This window comes from Equus asinus, chromosome 20, assembly GCF_041296235.1.
Source record: "Equus asinus isolate D_3611 breed Donkey chromosome 20, EquAss-T2T_v2, whole genome shotgun sequence".
Lineage (NCBI taxonomy): Eukaryota > Metazoa > Chordata > Mammalia > Perissodactyla > Equidae > Equus > Equus asinus.
This window is the reverse complement of record NC_091809.1, coordinates 95847568-95868907: the sequence shown is the minus strand read 5'-3', so window position 1 is coordinate 95868907 and position 21340 is coordinate 95847568. Positions and strand designations below refer to the sequence as shown.

At 51.8% G+C, this 21340-nt stretch overlaps 1 protein-coding gene across 13 annotated transcripts in view; it reads right to left on the bottom strand.

The window, feature by feature from the left end:
- Nucleotides 1-21340, bottom strand: part of MICAL2 (microtubule associated monooxygenase, calponin and LIM domain containing 2) — a 229247-nt gene that overhangs the window by 105227 nt on the left and 102680 nt on the right. For 12 of the 13 annotated variants that reach the window (XM_070491125.1, XM_070491126.1, XM_070491127.1 and 9 more), the window contains 9 exons: nt 20854-20954; nt 16133-16390; nt 14887-15002; nt 13951-14077; nt 13220-13310; nt 11903-12050; nt 10592-10791; nt 10097-10203; nt 2794-2862 (listed from right to left, as the gene is read on the bottom strand). In XM_070491125.1, the coding sequence (XP_070347226.1) occupies nt 2794-2862; nt 10097-10203; nt 10592-10791; nt 11903-12050; nt 13220-13310; nt 13951-14077; nt 14887-15002; nt 16133-16390; nt 20854-20954 (1217 nt within the window). The remainder of the gene's footprint in view (nt 1-2793; nt 2863-10096; nt 10204-10591; nt 10792-11902; nt 12051-13219; nt 13311-13950; nt 14078-14886; nt 15003-16132; nt 16391-20853; nt 20955-21340) is intronic. The other variant, XM_070491128.1, reaches the window with a different exon arrangement.

The window sequence follows — 21340 nt, the reverse complement described above, 5'->3', positions numbered from 1 at the left end:
GGCAGAAGCAGCAGGCGATGCCCAGTGGAGACAATGCTCACAGGAGGGACATGTCTTCCCAAAGAAGACACCAGGCTTGGGAGCCAGCCAGTTAGGGCTTGAGTCTTGGTTCTTTCACTTTCCAGCCCAATGACCCTGGCAGTTTACTAGACTTCTCCAAATTTTCCTCATCTGTATAAAGGGAGCATAACCTACTTCACATGGTTGCTGCAAAAATCAAATAGAATAATGAAGAATGAGCAAAATGGTTTTCAAAATATATTACGTGGCTGCCAAGAAGTGAAGGGTAGGGGAGAGGAAGAGGGGCTGTCAGTCAGGAGGGGCACAGGCTCTGGGCTTTTCTCCCGTCTCCTCTGCAACCCACTCCCAACTTTAGCCAGTCCGGCTTGGTGGCTGCTATCTCTTTTAAAAAAACTTTTAATTTTGAAGTAATTTTAGATTTACAGAAAAGTTAGAAAGATAGCATAGAGTTCCTGCATACTCATCACCCAGCTGCACCTGTTAACATGTGGAACAATCATGGTTCTGTTATCAAAATCAATAAATGAACACTGGCACCATACTATCAACTACAACTATAGATTCGATTTGGACGACAGCACTTTCTCCACTGGTGTCCAGTGTGAGTTCCAGGATACAATCCAGAGTCCCAGATTGCCTTCAGTCATCAAGTCCCCTCGGTCCCCTCCCACCTGTAATAGTTTCTCTTTCTTCCTTTGTCGTTCACGACCTTGACAGTTTTGAAGGGGACTGGTCAGCTATTCTGTACCAAGGCCCTCAATCTGGGCTGGTCTGATGTGTTCTCATGACTAGACTGGGGTTATGGATCTTGGAGAAGGATGCAGAGGTGAAGCGCCCTTCTCATGGCTCTATTTCAGGGTACCTGGTATCGACATGACCTCTGACTGGTGAGATGCTGGCCATGGTCACTTGGTTATGCTGTTTCATAACATGGAGTTCCATGAAAGATTTCTTTTGCTAAAAATAAAACTTGGGAAGTTACCAGCGTTCACTGAATGTCTGTTCCCCCTTACCATAGGATCTGCTCCTGTAAGCCCAGAAGTATACATGGCTCTGTCATGTCAAGTGGGCAGTCTGCTTTCCCAAGGAGACAATGAATCTCCCTTGCGGGAACAGACATTCTCAAGACAACAAAGATGTGTTCACTTAGAAGGAATTCGTGGGAAGAGGCAAGCCTTAGTCAATTTTTTTTTTAAGATTCCTTAAGAGTAGCAGCCCATGGGAAACCGTGTGTGCAGAGCCACTCTGAAGTGTTGGACAAACACAAACCAAAGAGTCGCTGGCCACTTCAAAGTGGAAATGTAACTCTGCTCACCAATACAGAGCTCGCTGGGGTGGTCACTGTTTGCACAAGGCCAAAGTCGGCCAGCATAGCGGGTCATGCAGACCAGCACTCCCCAGACATCAACATGCACAAGAATCACCAGGGTCTCCTTCCTTCAAAAGCAGATTCGGATTCAGTATGTCTGGGTGGGCCCCAGACTCTGCATTTCTAACTGGCTGCCAAGTGATGCTAATGCGGCTGGTTTTGGCCCACACTTTGAGTCACAAGAATTTAGAAAAAATTATTGTTTAAATCTGACTTTAAGCAAAACAGCTGGCCCAGAGAACAGTCCAAAGCCATCTCAGAAGGGGCAGATGCAACCGGATTTCGTCCCACACTCTAACTCCTGTGCTGTCATCAACAGAAACAGCACAAACACCGCCTCAAATGAGCCACAGGTGAAAGGCTTCCTTCCTCCCGAGACAAAATGTACCCAAGGACAGCTTCTCGGGAGGAGGCAGGAGCAAGTCACGGGCACTTAAGGTGAGATCTAGCGCCCCACGGCTGGGGAATGGGACGTCTCTCCAGCCCTGTCAACTAGCCTCGGCTGCCTCCTCGCAATTCTCTCCCTATTTGCTGGCTTCTTGCTCACACCAGAGCCAAGAGCAACAGCTCGTCATCCATATAAGACAAAAGAAGTCTTTCCTAAGTCCTATAAATCAAGTATGAACATAGCATACAAATTATCCCACGTGCCTCTCTGTCATCATTTTGAGATCAGCCAGGAGGCTAGCTAAAGCTGGCATCCTACAGTTCACCAGCAATTTCGATGCTTGCTTTTCTGGGTTTAGGATGGCTTTTTCAAGTGAAGTGTGTATCTCAGGTCTCTTTACAGAGCTGCCTGGGCAAGCAGGAATGCATACTCTCTTTTTCTGTGGATCAGTTTTTCAGGAGCAGGAGAGAGATTCGTGCTGGGTTTTGACAAAGTAGCCTGTAATTTTCTTGCCTCACCAGAAGGTGGCACTTGTGGGCACGGGGACAGGTCCCTTGAAGACTCAAAGTGCAGGAAACACAAAAGGTAAAAACTAACATGGGCTGGGAGAAAAGTGGGACTGCTAGTGCCTCTGTACTACTTACTATTAATAGTGATTGTAGATTGATCAACCGAAGTGCCAGATATCATGCTCGGCATGTTATTTACGTCCTCTTATTTAATCTTAAAATCTTATTTAAGCTTAAAAATCCTACAAAGTTTCCTACATTTCAAATGCATCATCCGTATTTAACAGACATGAGCCACACCCTGGGAGAATGTTTCCCAAGGTTACATAACTAGTAAGTGGAGGGAGGACCAGAACCTCATGTGTTTCCATCAAGCCAAGCTTGGAACCCAGTGGTTCGTAAGAGGAAAGGAAGAAGGCCAGAGCTTCCGTCCCAGTCCAGTGGACCTGTGGCCACTGGCCATCAGGCAAAGGGCCTTTGTTTAAACTGACACTGTGTGTACAAACCTCGCCCAGGTTGTTGAGGCCTTTCCGCCTCCGTTTGTTCATGTCGTTCTCTTCGGTTTGGCGGTCCACCTACAATGACCAAGAAAGCATGCTGAGCTCAGGGCCATCCAGGCTGCGGTTCCACTAACAGCCCTGAGGCCATAGGGCTGGCCTGGAGCCAGCACTGACAGCTGCCAGCCCAGGAGACAGATGGACACACTTACCCTACACCGTGACAAATGATACCATGTTCAGTGTGTGCAGGCACAGTGGAGGGAGCCCCCCTCCACCCAGGGAGCCAGGGCTTCCATCAGAAGGGATGGGAATCACATCCCAAAAGATCAGCCTGAAACATCCCAAAGCACAAAGAATCCCTGTGGATGGGCAGGGCGGGATTGTCCCCATTGTCAAGGTGACCTTGGGCTCAGAGCGGTCACAGCCAGGCCTGCTGATGCCCTCTGTGCTCTGCCATACAGAGACCATGTCCTACAAGGAGGTGGCACTACTCACCTCCCAGGCAGGAGTTCTCGGGACTCGGCCACCAGTGAGTGACATTTTATTAACTTCAAAGGAGCATCAGCCATGGTCTGAAAACCACAGTGACCATACAGCCCAGTTTGCCCAGGACAGTTTTGATTTATTGCTTTGTTGTCCAGCATAATTATTTATAGTGCCCCCTTGCACTCTCAAAAGTATCCTGGTTTAGACCATAAATCACATGGCTATTCTACTGATTGCCCCTCACAGTCTACTTTCTGCTGCCCGAGTCTTAATATTTAAATGCCGGGAACCCCGCTCTACCCAAGCCCGTTGCGCAAACCCCGCCAGGGCCACACCCACTCTCAGGCTTGTCAAGGGAATGAGAGGGGCCACGCAGGTGGAGCTGAAGCTGTGGGGGGCTGGATTTAGTGCCTCCTCTGCACCACGTCTATCCTTGACATTGAGGTTAGACCTCTTTGCCACTAGTCTCCAGCTGGGGCTCCTCCAAACGGCCAGCGCCCTGAGGGCCATGGAGCCATTCCCACCAACCAGGTATCCCTCCTTCTGGGAGCCTCCTTCCACAGCAGGCCCACATTAAATCCCGGCCCTTCTTCCACTCTGGCTGCAGTAGGAAGGGCTACTGTCCACCCTCTCCCCTCAAGGCAGGCGTAAAGCCCAGGCAGCCCCATCCAGCCCCATCCAGCCCCATCCAGCCCCCTCCCCTTGCCCAGTCGTAGGAGGATCATGTCAGCTCCTGGTTGCTCTGAAACAAGCCAGCACACAGTCGCTGTGTAGCCCCTTGCTCCCAGGGAAACGCACCAGCTTCCTTGCTCTTCCTCTCCCCAACGCCCCGGCCCCGCCCCATATTTATTTGCACCCTTTTTGTGTTTTAAGACAAGATCAACCACAGTTTAATTATTGATATCTGTTCAAAAGTTTGACCCTTCCCTTGCTCGGGCAGCACAAAACAGATCAAAGGGCCCTGCCTCACCTTCAACATTTCCCTCAGCTTCTAATAAATCATTATTTTGTGAATGGAAATGATTTCAACCCAAAGGCTTGGGCAAACACCAAGAGAAACAGATGACCTTATTTTCAACAATGTTAGGTCTTAGAGGCGCAGGCTGCCTGACAACGCCGCTGGCCTGGAGACTGGAGCCTGTGAGTACAGGATGTCCAACCCAACAAGAACACTTCGCGCAGACTCTTAGGCTTTCTGTTGTTTTTTTGTTTCCACCTTAAATGAGGATTTGGCTTTTCCGTCAAAGAGCAACACATCTCACTCTCGCATTCAACAGCCCGGGGAGCGGCGGTTCCAACAGAGCCTGTATGGATCCAAACCCAGTATGTTAGCTACAGGCGCAGAGAAAGCACTCCTGGCGGGAGTGTGCCCGGGAGCAGCGGCTAAGAAGACCCCAACTCCTTCAGGGGGAAGAAAGAAGCGGGTGGGGCAACCTCAGCTCCTATAATTCAGCTCAACCTCGGGACAATAAATGCAGTCTAGATGGAAAGGTTAGCAACATACATACCCAAACAGCCTCCACTCTTCCTTGCGGATTTATCACGAAGTCCTGACTCAAAACCAAGAGCTCGGCTAAAAACAAAAGGGTGGAGGAAATGCAAACCTAGGGATTTACCCAATGTTTCGGTATCAGTATATCTCTATTTGGGAGCCAAAGTTGCCTCAGGACCCCCATCTCCTTGGACTCTATTTACTTCACAAAGAATTGGGTACAAGAAGGAAGAAAACACTTAACTGTGCTTATTCAGAGAGAGCAGGAGAATAAACAAACAACTCACTCTCTTTTCCTATTAATGTTTCCTGCCCTTTCACCCTAAGAAAACCGTCTTATCATGATTTCCCAAAGATTTGAAAGACTGTACAGACCACAAGGCATTTACTAAACTAATTGAAGTCTCCACTTAAAAAAAAAAATCAATAACATAGATCTGCCAATCTGGTCATTTATTTGATCAGCACCAGATAGCCATGTTCCCATATGCCTGACAATGTGATTTTAGCCCAAAGCACACAAGCTTTAGATTTACTTAGCCTAGTGCAGCTGAACCCCGGAGAGATTTAGATGTGGGTCACAGGAAGAGAGATTGGCCGTTGCAGGCAGTGGTCTGGTGGAGCAGGGAGGCAGCCATGACATGTAGAAGGATGGCCAGTGACACTAGCAAGACAGATCTCCTCTTTTCAATGGCAGAGCAATGAGTCAGGTTTGAGTTCCGGCACTAATTACTTCTTGGCTGTATAACCTAAGAAAATCAGCTAACTTCTCCGACCTTCCTCACCTCTAAGATGTTACACTATCTAGCTCCTAAGTTGTTGTAAGGATTAATGAAATGATGTATGTAAAACACTTCCTATAATATTAAGTGCAACGTAAGTGTTAGAGACTTACTTAGGTTAATGCTAGTTAATGTAATTAGGAAATCTGAATTCTCATTCTGACTTTGACATTTACCACCTATATGACATCACAAGTTAATCTCCCTACATCGAAGGTTCCCCATCCCTAACACTAGGATGAGAACATATCCCTTGCCTTCTTCAGAAGGTAACAGGAAGAGAAATGAGACAAAGACGAAACTGCTCTGTGTGCTGTGAACAAACATGGTGTCTCGTCCATGGAGCAGGACAGAGCCAAGTGCTCAATCCAACTGGTCTCACTCATCTTTCAGAAAATGAGCATCTTCATCTAATCCGTACTCCTGCAGGACAGAAATTATTTGCGGAGCCCCTTCCATGTATCGGAGAAGGTACTCGACGGCAGCACGATTCTGTTCCTGCTGTCTTCGCAGCAAGGAACTCAATGCAACGTTTGTGTCATTACAATCATTTTGCAGACAAGCAAAGGAACTTTCTGAGAGGTTCGAACATGTACCGAATTCCCAGCAGACCTAAATATGTATTTGTCCGCCTGGCTTCAAGGTGCATCCTCATTCTGTAAACAGCTCAGAGTCCCAGGCTGCGACTGTACGGAGGACAGGAGAGAGAGCTGCCTACAAACCCCAGGGGCCGGAGGGGCTGCGCAGGGCCCTGCACTTGCTGAGCAGCATCAGGACCCGGTGCTCTTGACTCCCCTGAACCTCCTTCAGATCTCTGATGGAGAAGTACTGGAAACCTAGTGGGGAGCTTGGGCTGCTGGCTGGGTGGTTCCCCTGTGAAAGCAGTTGAGGAAGGGGAGTGAGAGGAACTTGGGAAGTCCCACTAAAGGCCAGCTCCTCAGGCAGGTCCTCGCTTGTCTGGTTCACTTCTCTACCCCCAGCACCGAGGAGAGAACTCAGCGTGAAACAGGCGCTCTATAAACATGTGTTGAATGAATGCATGAATGGAGGAAGCACTTTCTTACATAAGGCCCCTGGCTCTCTGCAAAGTATTTCTGCAGGAGGGTCAAGGAGAGGAGAGCAGGGAGGGGGAACTGGGCTACTCAGACCAGGCACTGACGCGAGTCATGCGAGGTGAACTCCACTCGACCAGGGACCAGCGCTGGGGGAGGACCTGGGTAAATATCCTGGGGCCACTGACCTGGCTTCTGGCATGGGCTTTTCATGGACAAGTGACAACTTCTATGTTGTGTTGTCCTCCAAGGAGTGGGCTCAGAACGGGGAAAACAAAGATGAGGCCCCCTGAGTATGCATGGAATGCGATGTGTGTAAGGACTGAGGGGCCATAGTGCAGGCATTACCCGCCTGTGGTAGGTCTAGGAGCACGCAGGAGGACAGAGACCATGTACGTATGTTCAGATGTCACCTGCGGTGCATGGTGACAAGAGCTCTGGAGTCCCCAGGAATTGTCCGATGCCATGAGGCTTTTAGATGCTGACCAGCAACAGAGCCAGATCTACAGAAGCAGAGCAAGGGCTTCTCTTTGTCTCCGGCGTGGGCCATCCAGTCTTCAGAGCCAATCAGTCAACCCCAATAGGGTCCCCCTCAGCAGAGGGACAACCCTGTTGGCGGACATATGGGAGAGTTACTCTCTGTAAAAGTAAACAAGGTCCTTCGGGGCGGGTGGGGGAAGTCTTTTATATCTGAAGTTGATCAGTCTTGCTGGGATTTGGACTTCTCAGGATTAGGGATGGGAGAAGAATTTAACACCAATGGTGAAAACCGGGAGGGAGAGAGATTTTTAAGGCTGGCTCCGCAGAGAAACAATGAACCCTCTTCAGATTAAGATGCCTCATTGTGAATAAATGTGGGCTGTTCAAGTTCCATATCAAGAGGCTCCTCTGAAGTTAGTGAGGGGGTGGGGAGAGGCAGGCACGGATGGGGGAAGGGGGCAAGGTCGAACACAGATGCACCAACATGTACAGATACTGTGTGTGTGCTGCGGTGCAGACTCACGCGAGCACGGTCTAGTCCGCATCTCTAGTCCACAGGGACACGTGAGCTAAGGCACTGAGGGTTGCGTGTCTAATTGCACTGATGTCTTCTGACTGTAACTGTGGCATGCGGTGGAGCGTCTGTGTGTGTGTGTGCGGTGTTCAGAATCTCCTGTGCGGACACCCTCTCTGTCCATCGGGGCAAACTGGCGTGGATTCCGTACCCTTTGCTTGTGAGAAATGTTAAGACCAAACAGCACTGCAAATTGGTTTCCCAAACTGAAATATGATTCAGATACGACAAGACGGCAAATGATCACATGGGGGGGAGGGTACTTTGTGTGTGGTCCCGATCACTGTACTGGCATTGAGCGGTGGACAGTATGCTGGGGTAGTTCAGTGACGTCAAGGCAGAATGTGACCCAGTGGCCTTACCAACCTGCCAACCCACCCAGAGAAAGCATTTGATGGGCTTGAGGAGAAAAAGAAAGACAGCTAATGACAACGCCAGGCACTTCCTCCAATGAGCAAATCTCTCTACCTATGCAAAGAGCAGGGCAAATTTTAGACATTAAATGGGGCTGTGGGAGGGTTCAGATCTGTGGGTGTTCACCCCTCTCAAGATGGGCAGACAAGGGGCACATCCTAGAGGAGACTGAACCTGGGTCGAAATCAGCCAGGGCTGGGCCAGGCAGAGCCCACCCCCTCCCACTGCCTTTCCTATCAGAGCCAGCAGGAAGTGGAGCGAGGACCCAGCGGCCCGCAGAGGGCCTGGCTGGCTTGCTGACTGTCGACTTTTGACCATTCCTACCTCCCGAGCCGGCCGGGCTCTTTCAATTCGGTCACTCTGTAAACAGAGGTGTGGTGAGTGAAAGATTTCCACATTCCTCTCAGCTCCCAGCTGTGGGGTAAGTGGTGGCAGAAACTGGGTGAGGAGGGAGAGACAGTAAATGTTTGGCTAAGGGCACTTCCAGAAAGGCTGCCCTGGCTTGCTCAGGATGGGGCAGCCCAAAGGAGAGGTCCTTGAGCTTCCGAGGAAAAATGGCTGGGCTGGCGCAAAACAAGCCAACAACGGGTCTCCAGAAGCTTTTGCTCAGTGGGAGATACAGTGGGCGCCACTGGCCTCACACAGAGCCTCTGAATGGGGCAGCTCAGGGAACAGAGGGGGCCACAGGAGCTGGGTGCAGCTCAACCTTTAGCTGCTCTGCTGAGAACCCTGCAACCTGCACACCTTCCGCCCTCAGCCCCAGCCTCGCGAGCCCACGCCTTCCCAGAGACAGGGAGTGGGAGAGCCTGAAGCATTCCCCTCCTGGAGTTAGCACAACTGCTACAACATTCCAGGGGATGCAGGCCTCATGGAAAAAGTGACCACTGTGCACGCGGCCACGGGAAAGAAAGGAGGCCGCATGGCTCCAGCTTTGCCCTGGGCGGAGGGGCTGGCAAGACAAGGCACCACTGGACCAGGCGTTAAGGGACTATCAGCACCCTCGAGAGACTGAGACACGTGCAGGGGCCCCCCCTGCCGAGGGAGGGGAGGGCTTTCTGCATTGGGGAGGGAAGGCAAGCTCTGTGCGAGTCCTTGCAACCTAACATCTCTGAGCCTCCATGTTTTATTTGTAAAATGAGCACATTGAGCAAGATAACTTGTATTATAACTCCCCGAGAGATGTCAGCAGTGAAATAATATTATAATTCCTTATTAGGCCCATGGTTCCCAAACTATGTACCAAGGCACCCCATGGCACCACAGTGAACTCACAGAGGAGCCACAGGGTATTTTCAATGTTCCAGGGAAACACAGTGGCATCTGTGACCCTGTGAAATACCCAAACCAAGTTATTTGGACTTAATTAACAGACAGAACTTTAGGTATTTCTTTTGATCCAGAGACATTGTGAAAAAAATTACTGAGACACTAAGGATGCCTTAAATTGGGAATGTTTGGGAACCTCTTTATTAGGCTCTGAACTCCTCAAAGACAAGGACTATATATTATTCATCTCTGTATATTTGCACCCCTCATCAAAAACAACAAAAGAATTCAGGCCTGAAGTTGGCATACAGAGGTCCCAAAAAACATTTGTTGAATGAACGAATGAATAAAAAAATTAAGGGAACAGATTGTGTAAATGTAGCATCACCATACAACTTGGCCACTAAGTGGCCATCGTTTTCCTGGTCTACACTGCTTAACAAAGTGGGCAATGCCCCCCTACCCTCCCCATTAGGAGGCAGAGCTAGTCTGATTTACTTCTAAAGATCCTCACCAGCATGTCTGCTCAGTTCTCCACCGTGCCCTTCCTAGATGCCCTTTTGAGTCATTGAAGCTGGCTGCACGGTGCCAGGGAAACTGCCACAAACACTCGGTTATGGAGCCGAGTTTTACTCCCATCCTCCACGAGCGCTTGGTCTGTGCACTTCATCAGCACAGACCGACTGAGAGCATGACACTGTCCCTTCCCCTTACCCCATCCACGCGCAAAGAGAAATAAAACAAAAACAGGGCTGACACTTACTCGTGGAGTCCTCTTCCTTGGAAACGTGAGGTTGAGATAGTTATGAGAAAGGGAGGATTTGGCCAAGCTGAGGTCAGCATTTTCTCCATAGTTTTTGCCCCAAGACTCTGTTGGGAATAAAAGTCTGACTGAGATTCGGATCCTGCCACGGCTACCCCAGGGCTCAGGACGTGTCATTGCTACAAGGTCCCTCCAAAGTAATCCCCTCACCCTCAACTGAAGACATAAATGGCTGGGTAGGGGGTGCATGCAGCTCTGTCAGTGACCTCCCAGTGACAGGGACAGACCCTCAGCCCCATGTGGCCCTTGCCACACAGACTCACTCACACACACGGGTCTGGGTGTGGGGTCCACCCTGCTTGGCCTCAGAGTCAAAGGGAAGGCATGGGTCAGCCCCAGAACAGATGACACCAGTGTGAAGAGCAGCCAGAGGCAAGCACAGGGCAGAAAGAGCTCAAGAGCTGAGGAAAGCCTGGTCTAAAAGCAAGTCCTTACCCACAGGCCTCAGCGGGGTGCCCCGGAAGAGCTCGTAGAACTTGGAGAGGTACATGACCATGCTGAGCTTGTCAGGCTCCTGGGCTGACGCCATCTCTTTGCCCGTGGTCACCGGGGGGATGCCAAACTCACGCTCAGCCACGTCAAACGCTAGCTGGTTGTTCTCCACGGCGTCATCTTCGTTCAAAGAGTCAAAGTTGCTGGGGAATCAAAATAAGACGAAGTTCAGGGAGAGGAGAGAGGTGTGACGAGCTGAGCAAACTCAGCCCATGAGGATCCCTGCAGGTGACACGCGCCAGGTGTCAGCAGGGTTGGGGGGTGGGGGGCAAAGAAGCAGCGACCTCAGCCCCTGCCCCCCAAGCACCCCTTCCCGCCCTCGCCCCAGATCCCCAGAGAGGCTCGGCCAGGGGAGACACTAACCCTGTCCTTCTCACTCAGGGAGGGACCAGATCAGATCGGGGTCATGATAATATGATTGCTGCCTGGGCCCAAACAATCAGAAAATGATTTAAAGCTCTTTGGAAAATGTATAAGCCACTTTAAAGTATTTCCCTTATGTTTTTTTCCCTTTTAATTACAAAAGTAATCTGGGCTGCTTATAAAAGAAGCATCAAGTTATGTATAATATCAAGTAACACGTGAGCCCATCCCCTTCTCAAGGCAGCCTCACGTCCTAAGGGTACCACTCCACAAGCCTTTGGGAGGTTTCCTTCAGCCTTCTGGATGAATCTGCTCACTGCGACGATTTAAACATAACATTGATAAATGTATTGTGCTTTCAACATCACAAAGCGTTTCCACAATCATAATCTGATCTTCCTAATGGCCCTGCCATTATTCTCAATCTATAGATGAAGAAATAAATTCAGAGAAGATAAGCGGTTCGCCCAATGGTACACAGCTATGGGATCTGGGTCTCAAATCTAATTCTTAAGGCTGTAGAACCCTCACACTGGTGCCCAGAACTAAGTCCTGTCCATGATTCCTCTCTTGAGCAGAGCTCCAAGGTGTGAATGCTCCAAATTCCCAAGTGTGGTGACAGAGGCGGCATGGGGGGCAGGTGCAATCACGGAGCAGGAGCCACTCTTGGTCCTCACACATCAGCAATGTGGATCAAACGTGTTGCTGTCAGAGCAATTAGCGTAATGGGAAAAGAACAAACTTAAGAAAGACCTCAAATCCAAAACATGCAAAGAGAAATACTGAACCAAGTTCTGAAGATTCTGCATTTACAGCCCTGATTTCCCTTGTCTCCAGGTTCCCCTTGGGCCGTGAGGGGCTTGGCAGGTCCAGTGTGGTCCCCAGACTTACATCAGCTCAGGCCGGAAGCGGTGGATGATGGCACACAGGGCCAGGCCACTCCTCCAGGATGTGGTCAGGTCAGTGACGTTGACATGCTGGTAGCCCTCGGTCTGCTGCTGGCACCAGGTTAAGAGCTTGCTGGGCCGGATGTCTGACTCTGCAGTTAGGGGAGACGGTGGTGAAGCACTCTGGGAAAATCTCAGCAACTCTCCTGGGGATCCCCTCCAACTGCTGCCGTGGCTGGGGACCAGGAGGAACAGCACCAAGGCAAGACACCATGGGCACGGGTGCTGCCCGCTGAGCCGGCCCTGTCAAAACCATGGCGGGAGGGCAGCATGCTGAGACAGGAAGCACGCTCTCCTGCAGCAAGGAGCCTCTAAGACTCCCACTGCCAGGCCTCAGTTAGAGGCTAGGAACACAGAGGTGAGGACAATGCGGACTCTGCCAACATCCCATCTAGTGGGGAAGGGAGACACGGAACGGGTGACGATGACACGGTACTGCTGTGGCAGAGAAGCGGGAGAATGTGAGTGGGTTTGCCCCGAGTCAGCCAGGGACCGGGGAAATGGCCAAAGAAAGAGTCATAAAGGAGACCATTTGAGCTGCTTCTTGAAGAGCATGTAGGAACGCATCAGACAGAAGAAGGAATCCCAGGAATACAGAAAGGACTAGTGCGTGGCAAAGAATCCAGAAAAACCTGCCATTTTTTTATGAAACTGTTTGTTAAGGGGCGGCAGCACTGGGGCTTGTGGTACAGGGAGGGAAGAGAGGAGGGGCTGGGAAGGCTGAGTTTGCCCAGCGGTGGAGAGGGTACAAGGATGGGGCAGGCGACAGAAGCTAGAGAGGTCCCTAAGCAGGACAGCGACCCGAGCACGGCCGGATGGATGCTCAGGGAGTTATTCATTTCATCATCCCCTCCTCTGCCACTGAGCGCCAGCCTTGTGCCAGCACTGTGCCAGGCCCCAGAAGATCAGGAAGAGGGAAGCACACGGAGCTTGTTATCTAGCTGGGGAGATAAGACCCCCAAACTGGAAACAACAGGAAAAGAAAGGCAAGCCCAGGGGAGTAATCCCATATCAAATGCCACTTTCACATGCTGAGTGCTCAACACCTCCTAACTCCTTCACAAGGGTTCTGTGGGAGGTGGTGTCCTTGTCCTGGTGTTACAGGGGAGGAACCCGAAGTTCAGAGGAGAGGCACTGGCCAGGGTCACACAGAGCTAGGCTGTTTTTCAGGGCCAGTGCCCCCACGGCCATGGGGCAGGACCCTCTCCACAAAGCCCCTCCCGGCGGGCGGCCTGGCCAGGGTCCTAGGAGGGCCGCTTACCCCGCCTGGAGAGGTTGACGGATCTCCTCAGCGAGCCCAGCCTCTCGAGAGGGTATTGGTGCAGCTCCTTAGTGATGTACAAATGCTTCACCTGCAAGAAGAGAGACCGCACAGCTGCCCACCAGTTCCCCCCAAAGCCTGGTCTCAGGGGCCTCTGAAGTCCACCCACCCCCTACCCAACATCGGCCACCCTTTCCTTCTATCACTGAGGTCATGACCTTCAACACAGGAACCCAGGTGACCTGAGACATGGAGCTGCAGATCTCAATTATCCACCCCAACTTGGGGGAGTTCAAGTGTGAATATATGTAAATGACTATTTTAAACCTTCACACCTTCTTTGTGCTATTGACTGAAGAGTTCAGAGGTTATGTGGCTCTGAGACAATGGGAGAAAAAATGGACTCTAGGACCATGGATGGAAACGACTGGATATTTGGCCAAGAAGATTATTTGAGAGAGGTACGCTTAGCAACGCACATGCCTGGTGCCAAACAAACATATGTCCTACATGGACACACACTTATTCCACGTGTTCTATTTCTCTCTTGTAGGCCAGAGAGATGCTGACTCTGCTTTACTCCGGTGGTTCTCCTCGAGGGAGGAACGGGTCCCACCTTTGGGCCAAGAGGCACTGGTGGCCTCAGTCCCAGGATGTGCCAGGATTTTAGAGGACCCTCTTCCCACTCCCCAGTACAGGGTGAACCAGACGGGGCCCCAGAAAGCACTTACCTGATGGGGCCTGACACAGTTCGAGTTGAGGTTTGGGTACCGCGTCCCCGGGTCCAGCGTGTACTGCTCAAAGTTCTTGTTGATGTTCTCTGGGGTCGTCTGAGGTAACAGGCGGTAAAGACTTTCCCTGGAGGGAGGCAGAGCCCGGGGTCAGCGATTGCTCTCAGAGCCTCAGGCAGCCCCAGCCCTCCCATCCACCCTCAGGACTTCTTTCATGTGTTTGTACAACCCCTCCCTGCAATGCCTGGCCTGGCCCTTGTGGTTCTTGAGAGCTGCAACACAGGGGAGGGTCAAAGGGGCCAGAGGAGGCGATGACGCTCCTCCCCAGGCAGAGGGCAGGGACGCAGAGTTGGCAGCATGGCAACCTGAGGTTTTGCTATAGCCACCAGTCAGCCACGCAGCCTCCTGTGGCCGGTCCCCCATGACCACAGGCTTCCACACCCAAGACCAGCAGAGGCCCGTCCCCACCCGCCAGCCCTGACTTCTCTCAGTCCGCCAGCTGTCACAGCCACGTGGCCAGCAGCAGGGGTCTGGGAGGAAGCCCAGGATCCCAGCAGTGGAAGAAGTGTGGTAGGTCAGAGAACCCAGCCCCGAGCAGGGTGGACACTCAGTGCTACCATGAACACCTCCCCACATAAACCTCTTCTGATTCCTGAGCGGTTCCAGGAACCTCAACTTCAGGGCCCCCCGAGATGAAGATTTTTCTCTTTGGCATCCAGAGCCTAAGGTCCTGGCCCCCAGAGAAAGTCACTGAAGGAAGTAGATCATGATGGAGAAAGTTTCCTCGGGGACCCCGATGATCGAATCAGGCCACATGGGGGAAGCCTCTCTCCTCATTCACCCAGGAGCCGCCCGATGGCCAGACTTGCTCCCTCTCCTGCCCGAGCTTTTCACCCGGCCCTGCCCCCAGCTGAGAGCCCTGCTGTGGACCCTCACCTTTCAGCCAGCAGCTCCAGGGGAGGAGTGCCCCGGTCCCAGCTCTTCACCATCCACGCTGTGTCAAAGGCTGCCAGGAAGCCCCGGGCACAGCCTGTGCCCATGGGCCAAAACGGCTGCGAAAGAAAACATGCAAAATTCCAGTTGACTCTAAGGACTCCCAGGCTGTTCTCCCACTCTATCCAGCACTGCTGATCACCAGGCCCTGCACGGCACTGAGGGCACAGCGAGGCGACGGGCAGCCCACTGCGATTCACCACAAACACAGAGCCGTAGCACCAAGTGATACACAAAGCGTGCTAGGACACGGGGCCAGCAAAATGCTCTGGGGGCTCCAAAAAGGCAGAGGCCACCTTGGGGGAGGGAGATGGAAATCGGGAATGCTTCATAAAAGAGTGGCTTTTATGCTGATTTTAAAGAACGGATAGGACTCTGATCTCGAGCCGTTCAGGAATAGCGTGGGCAAAGGCTGGGTGGCTGGAGAAGGGCGGAGCCTGATGGAAGTAAGCCCATCTGGCCAGGATATAGCAGAGAACCTGGGAGGGATAGCACTGAGAGGGGGACTGGGACAGAAGTACTTGGCCAAGGAGCCCAGGTCAGAGTCCACAGTCAACGGTGAGCCAAGTTCTGACTTACCTGTCCCATGCACACCCAAAGCATCATTGGGAATTTGACTCTTGCTTGGGATAGATACATAAACATATTTTGCTTAGTGCTTACATTAAAGATAAAAATTTACCCTCTGAAAGCATTCACTTAATCTAAGGATCCTTGTATTTGTAGATTTTTCCGGGAAGAATTTTGAGCAGGGAGGCCATGGATGGTAACAGGACTTTGGGGCACAGACACCTCTCTTGCATCCTATCCCATCTCCATATTGAAAGGCTACAGAGAGCCACCCACGTGAGGAAGAAGTCTTGGCCCAGCCGGGGTCTACACGTTCTGAGAAGGACGGCCTGTGAGGTTTAGGCCAGGGCTGCCTGATTGTGTACTTCCACAAAGAGGTCAGCCCAGAAGAACCGAGAGGCGGAAGAGAAAGCTCTCCCATCTATACACAGGCAGAAGTGGCTCCTCAGAATTAGTGAAAGGGCAGCCTCCGAAGCCAGGATGGGCTCCGCAGAGCCTTGCCAACTGGCTGAGAGCCTGTCCTTCCCCCGGCTGCATGACAGCAGATGCTGCAAGCTGGAACATAAATGCAGGCATCTGTCCTCCAGCGGGGATGAGGGGCTCCAAATGCAGACAGTACCTCAAGCAAGCTGTCGCCCACCAGAGCCACGAGCAGCTGGTGTGACTGACGCTCGCGCACCAGGGCCGCATTCTCTGAGGCGTACATGGAGGTGAAGTCGAACATGGCCACGTCGGGCTGCCCGTAATGGTTCATGGCGAAGTCTAAAGATGGCAGCTGGTAATTGGTGGCGAAATCTGCAGCTTCGCGAGCGTAGGAGAGCAGGTTGTCCTGGTTTACGTTCTCGGCACGCAGCAGCATCTCTGTGTCAATGTAGTCCTGTGGGGAGACCAGGAGCACAGTGCAGCACCCGGCCCCTCGGAAGAGCAGGGACTCATACCCACTTCTTTGCAAAAGGACTTGGAGTGAGTTTGTACAGTGAAGCTAATCAAAACAGACATAGAAAATCGGGGCCAAGGGAATAGAAAGGAACCACATGAGCCATCTGCAAGGGTTAAAAGAGTGGTGATTAAGCATCAAATTTGGCTTGGAGCTTCCTGGCATCCAAGACAGAAGAGAAATGTGATATATCACAGGGCTTCCCTTATCAGAAAGAAGGAAGCATAGAAATTCCCTAGGGGAGGAGTGTTTTCCTGGCACTAAATTCTAAAAGAATTGTCTCACATAGGAATTTCGACAGAGAACATTGTGTTGTAATGAACAGCGTACTCAATAACGTTCTTGAGGCAAATATAGAAGCATATTTCATATGGCTGGTTCTTGTGATAACTTTCAATAAAACTAAAAGGTAAAAAAGCAAGTGAGGAAGAGTGATTTCATAATGGACTAAGCTAAGTTAACGTGGTCCAGATACGCTGCGTTCAGTGGTCAGACAAGACCAGAACAGAGATGGCTGCTTGGCAGAACTCTCAAACTTTCTCTCCACAATCAGCTACCCCTTTTCTCGACAGGCTGAGGGCTGCTCAGGGCCCTGCTTTGGTCTTACAGTGTTAATTGTTTTACCTCCCTGCTGCTGGGGCTGGGGACGGCAGGGAGCAGGGGAGAAGAACTCTAAGCTTAGAGGACTAGGATATTCATCCTGGAGGGACACCGGCAATGAACTGTGGGACGTCTCCCAGAGTCAAATCTGCTCATCGTGCAGCTAAAGAAATGGAAAGACTATCTTTCTCAAAAGGTGACACAGAAAGTGCACATCCCAGGATGGCGGGGGGAGAGGGCAGAGGCGAGTGTGTAAGACCAACACAGGCCTTGGGGTCACCGAGAGTGACAAGTCAAATTCCACCTCTGCTGTTTACTAACTGCGCAAATTGAGAAGAGTTATTGAGCTCTTCCGAGCTTCTCCTTTCTTATTCGTAAAATAAGAATAACACCACCAATCCACGGAGCCTTGGGAGGACCAAGTGAGACTGTCCTCAGGTCAGAGTGAGACGTGAAATCCCAGCCCTGTGCCTGCACATGGGAAGTGCTCAGTGAAGGAACTCCTGTTCCCAACAAGTCACGATGGCACAAAACACAGCACGAGGTGAAGCGCATCCTGGACCCACCCAAGGCATCCCAAGGGCATCTACAAAGGTCTCAGAAGGCACAGCCTCATCTATAAAGAGTGACCGATGGTGTCAACTTCCTACAGAGTGACCGACTGTGTTGATTTTCCACAAAGAGAGTGAAGGAACTGTCAATTTTCTACAACCAGAGTGACCAACTGTGTCAATTTTCTCAAGGCCATGATTTCAAACACCCTGTTTTGGAAATTCTAACATTTCCACATCCAAACCACATCACCCAGATGCAGCCAGCACTGACCCCAGAGCCCTTTATCAGGTCACGGCGCCCAGGCTGGAGCTCTCCCTTCTTATACCTGTGCCTACAGTCACATGATCACTTCCCGCCCTTGAAGGTGAGGAGACGAGATGGGGAAGAGTGAAGGGAGAGCTCTCAAAATAGCCCCCTCTTCAAAACATGCCCCAGCATCCCTGAGGGCCACTGGTGATGGGTGAATGGGGACACTGTGTGATGAAGGCAGCGCCTGGCCCTGAAGCCCCAAGCAGGAGTGTGGGGACTTCGCAAAGGGAGCAGACCCAGGCTGCACAGGGGTGATAGCCCACCTGGCCCAGGGATGCTTGGAGGAGCCATGGGCCCCGCAGGGCAGGAGGGCCCAGGTGAGAGGGTGGACGGCAGAAGCAGAACAGAGGGAGGGTGTGAGAACAAGACCGAGAGAGAAAAACGTGCAAATGGGGCTGTAAGTAAAGCGGACGGGACTGGAAGCAGTTCTAAAGTAAGATCAAGGCAGGGGGATGGTGTGGCCTTCATTTTCCACAGGCCTCGGGTCCTGAAGAGAAGCTGGATCCTGGACAAGAGGTGGGGAGGTGCAGAGGGAAAGCAGCAAAAATGAGCAAGGGGGATGGAATCCAATAGGAAGATAGTCACCCAAGAGTTGAGCTGGAAAGAGACTGTAGCTCAGAGGAGGTCAGGCAAGGCCTGTCCAACGCCTCCAGTGAGTGTGAGCTCAGCATCGGGAGGCCAGCTGCGAGGTGCAACCACCTCACACACCTGGCAACCAAGCTTGCTCCCTCCCACTGTGGCGAAACCAAGCCTGTCGCATGCAGGAATCCTAGTGTGCATGTGCGTGGGCCAGCAGAGGCAGGGTCCTGCGGGAAGGGCCACCCTCCTTGTCGGGGAGAGCAAGATGGACACAGCTGGGAGCCCAGAGGCATGATTTCTTGAGAAGAACTTTCAATCTCCCTTCAGTAGCCATAGAAAGAAGCCCAGAGATCAGCAGGAGGAGATGAGGAAGCAGATCCGTGAGTTATTCAATGAACATTCACCAGCACCTTCTGTGTGCCTCTAGGAAGATGCTGACCCATATGGGGAGAGGAAAACAGAGGACTTGCCATTCCTCCAGGAACAAGAGAAGAAGGTTAATTTAAGAGGCTCCGGGTAGATAGGTCAGCTTGCAGCTTATGCAAAGGCTATAGAGCTCAGCTGGACACCTGGAGACTCAGGCCAGAGCTCCTGAACCAAATGGGTGTCCACTTCTCCCTCATCCAGCCTAAGGCCTCCAATTTCTAGATGAAAGTTTGTGTCTTATACCTAGAGAGCCCTCGGCGCCAGCTTAGAAGATGCTCCTGGAGTCTCTGAGGTGGGAAGGAAGGCCTTGGTGAGGTCAACCGCTGCCCCGGGATCTGCTCCCAGCTCCTCCACAGTCATGAGGGACCAGAGCAAGTCATTCTTGCCCACACCCCTGACATGACAGAGAGCCTGAGATGGAGTATGGCGGGGCTTTGACAACTGCCAAGGAGTTGAGCGACCATGACCACCATATTGTGGCCTGGACAAATGCCCTAGGATATGGAAGGGAACCTTGGTGTTCCACAAGGCTGGAATACTCAGCCAGGGAAACAGGAAACCCAAGTCAAACTTTGTGACTCCCCAGGGGGGACTGGCATAGGCTTCCCAGCCCCTTCTCTGCAAAGGTGTTCCCTGTGCCTGCACGCCTGGATGCTGAGTGGTCCCCCTCTATCTGACACAGGCATCCTGTCAGAGGAGGCAACTTTGGCAGGGAGGTCTGTGGAGCAGAGGGAAGAAGGGGACACCGCGTCGCCTCCCCCAGCCGGGGTCAGCAGTGGGGCACCAGATGTTGAAACCCATCACTCACACAGCTGCTGGCTGTGCTCAGTCAGCTTCATCCCACCCCCACGCCCCCATTCACAGCCTCCTGTCCGGCAACTCAGGCTCTCAGCAAAGACCTGAGCTGATGTGGAGGAGGCCCAGGGGAGGGCTGGGTTACTAATGCCGCCCGGCTGGCTGCCAGCACAAGCTGGCGAGGGGACAGGCACATTCTTCTCTGACAAGCAGCAATGAATGGGCACCGTGCTGCCTGGGCTATAGGCCGACACCGGAGAGCAGGCTGACCTCAGGCTGCACGATCCTTATCTTGAGGCTACAGCAGGAGCAGTGGCAGGAACAGGGACTCTGGAAGGGTTGAAACCCAACCAAAGAAGATTCCAGCCTGGGGCCCACCTCTCCACATGCTCCTTCCTTCCAACCCTGCTCCCTGTTTAAGTACGAAGATGAGAAGGCCAGGAGGCCAGCAGGACAAAGAAGCAGGTGTCCAAACCAGGCAGGAGTGATGGGGGGAATCCACACACCCAGTACGTGCCAGGTGCCCTGTGTATGTTTTTTAATTTACTCCTCCCAACTACCCATTCAGACAGAAACTATTATTCCTATTCTGTAGATGAGAAGACTGAGGCACAGAAAGGTTAAGCAGCTTAGTCACAGTGCTTAGTTCATATGTGACAGAGCCAAGATTCCACTTGTCTTTTTGACTGCAAGAACAGTGAGCTTTGCCCCGTACCACGACAAGGGGGCCACAGCATGAAATTCACAAGTGAAAGTGTCTCTGTGTCCCACTAGGACAAGGAGCCATTTGCTTCCAGATGACGTGTGACCTCCCAGAAAAGGGGCAGGGTGAATGAGCTGTGGGGAAGGAAGAGACTCAGCTGATCTCTAGGGGGAGAGGACCTACACTGACGCCTGGATAAGGGTCGCAGCGCCCCCACTCGACCCCCCCAGGTCTGCAGAAACACCTCTGCAACACCTTCATCCAACACTGATGCAACACCAAGGAGAAGGAAGTTAGCGGGCGGCAGTCCCTTCCCTCCTCCCCGCTCCTTGTTCAGTCTCTGGCGGGACAACGTCTGCTCGCACACTTGCTGATGCTGCCAGCCCAGGTCACAAAGGGAGAGACAGTCAGGACATCACAGCCAAGAGATACGTACATTAATGATGACACCTTTGTCAAGCAGGCTCTGCTTCTTGGCAGTCATGACGAAATAGTGGGTGGAGTCCTTGTAGTAAACGATGTTCTCGAGGTCAATCCCTGAAAAGAGAAGCGATCAGACTCAGCATCACTTCCTGCGTGCCTGCTGTGTGCCAGGAGCTCTGCTTTACCTCCTTACAGGTCTCACTATTTACCTGCAGAGTATTCACGTTAGACAAGTTTTAAGACATACAAGGCCGGAGAAGATAAAACCGAGTGCCAGAATTTACCCAAGTCAACAGAGCTAGCTGTTGTAGTCCCACAAAGACACTCTTCTTTTTCAATTGAGATATAATTGACATACAACAATGTGTAAGTTTAAGGTGTAGAACATGTTGATACATTTATATACTGCAATATGATTAAGGCACCATTTCTGTGAAAACTCATAAAGTCCTTAGGGGCTGTGGACCAGTGTTTGCAAGGTAGAGCTGAGTAAGTGCTGT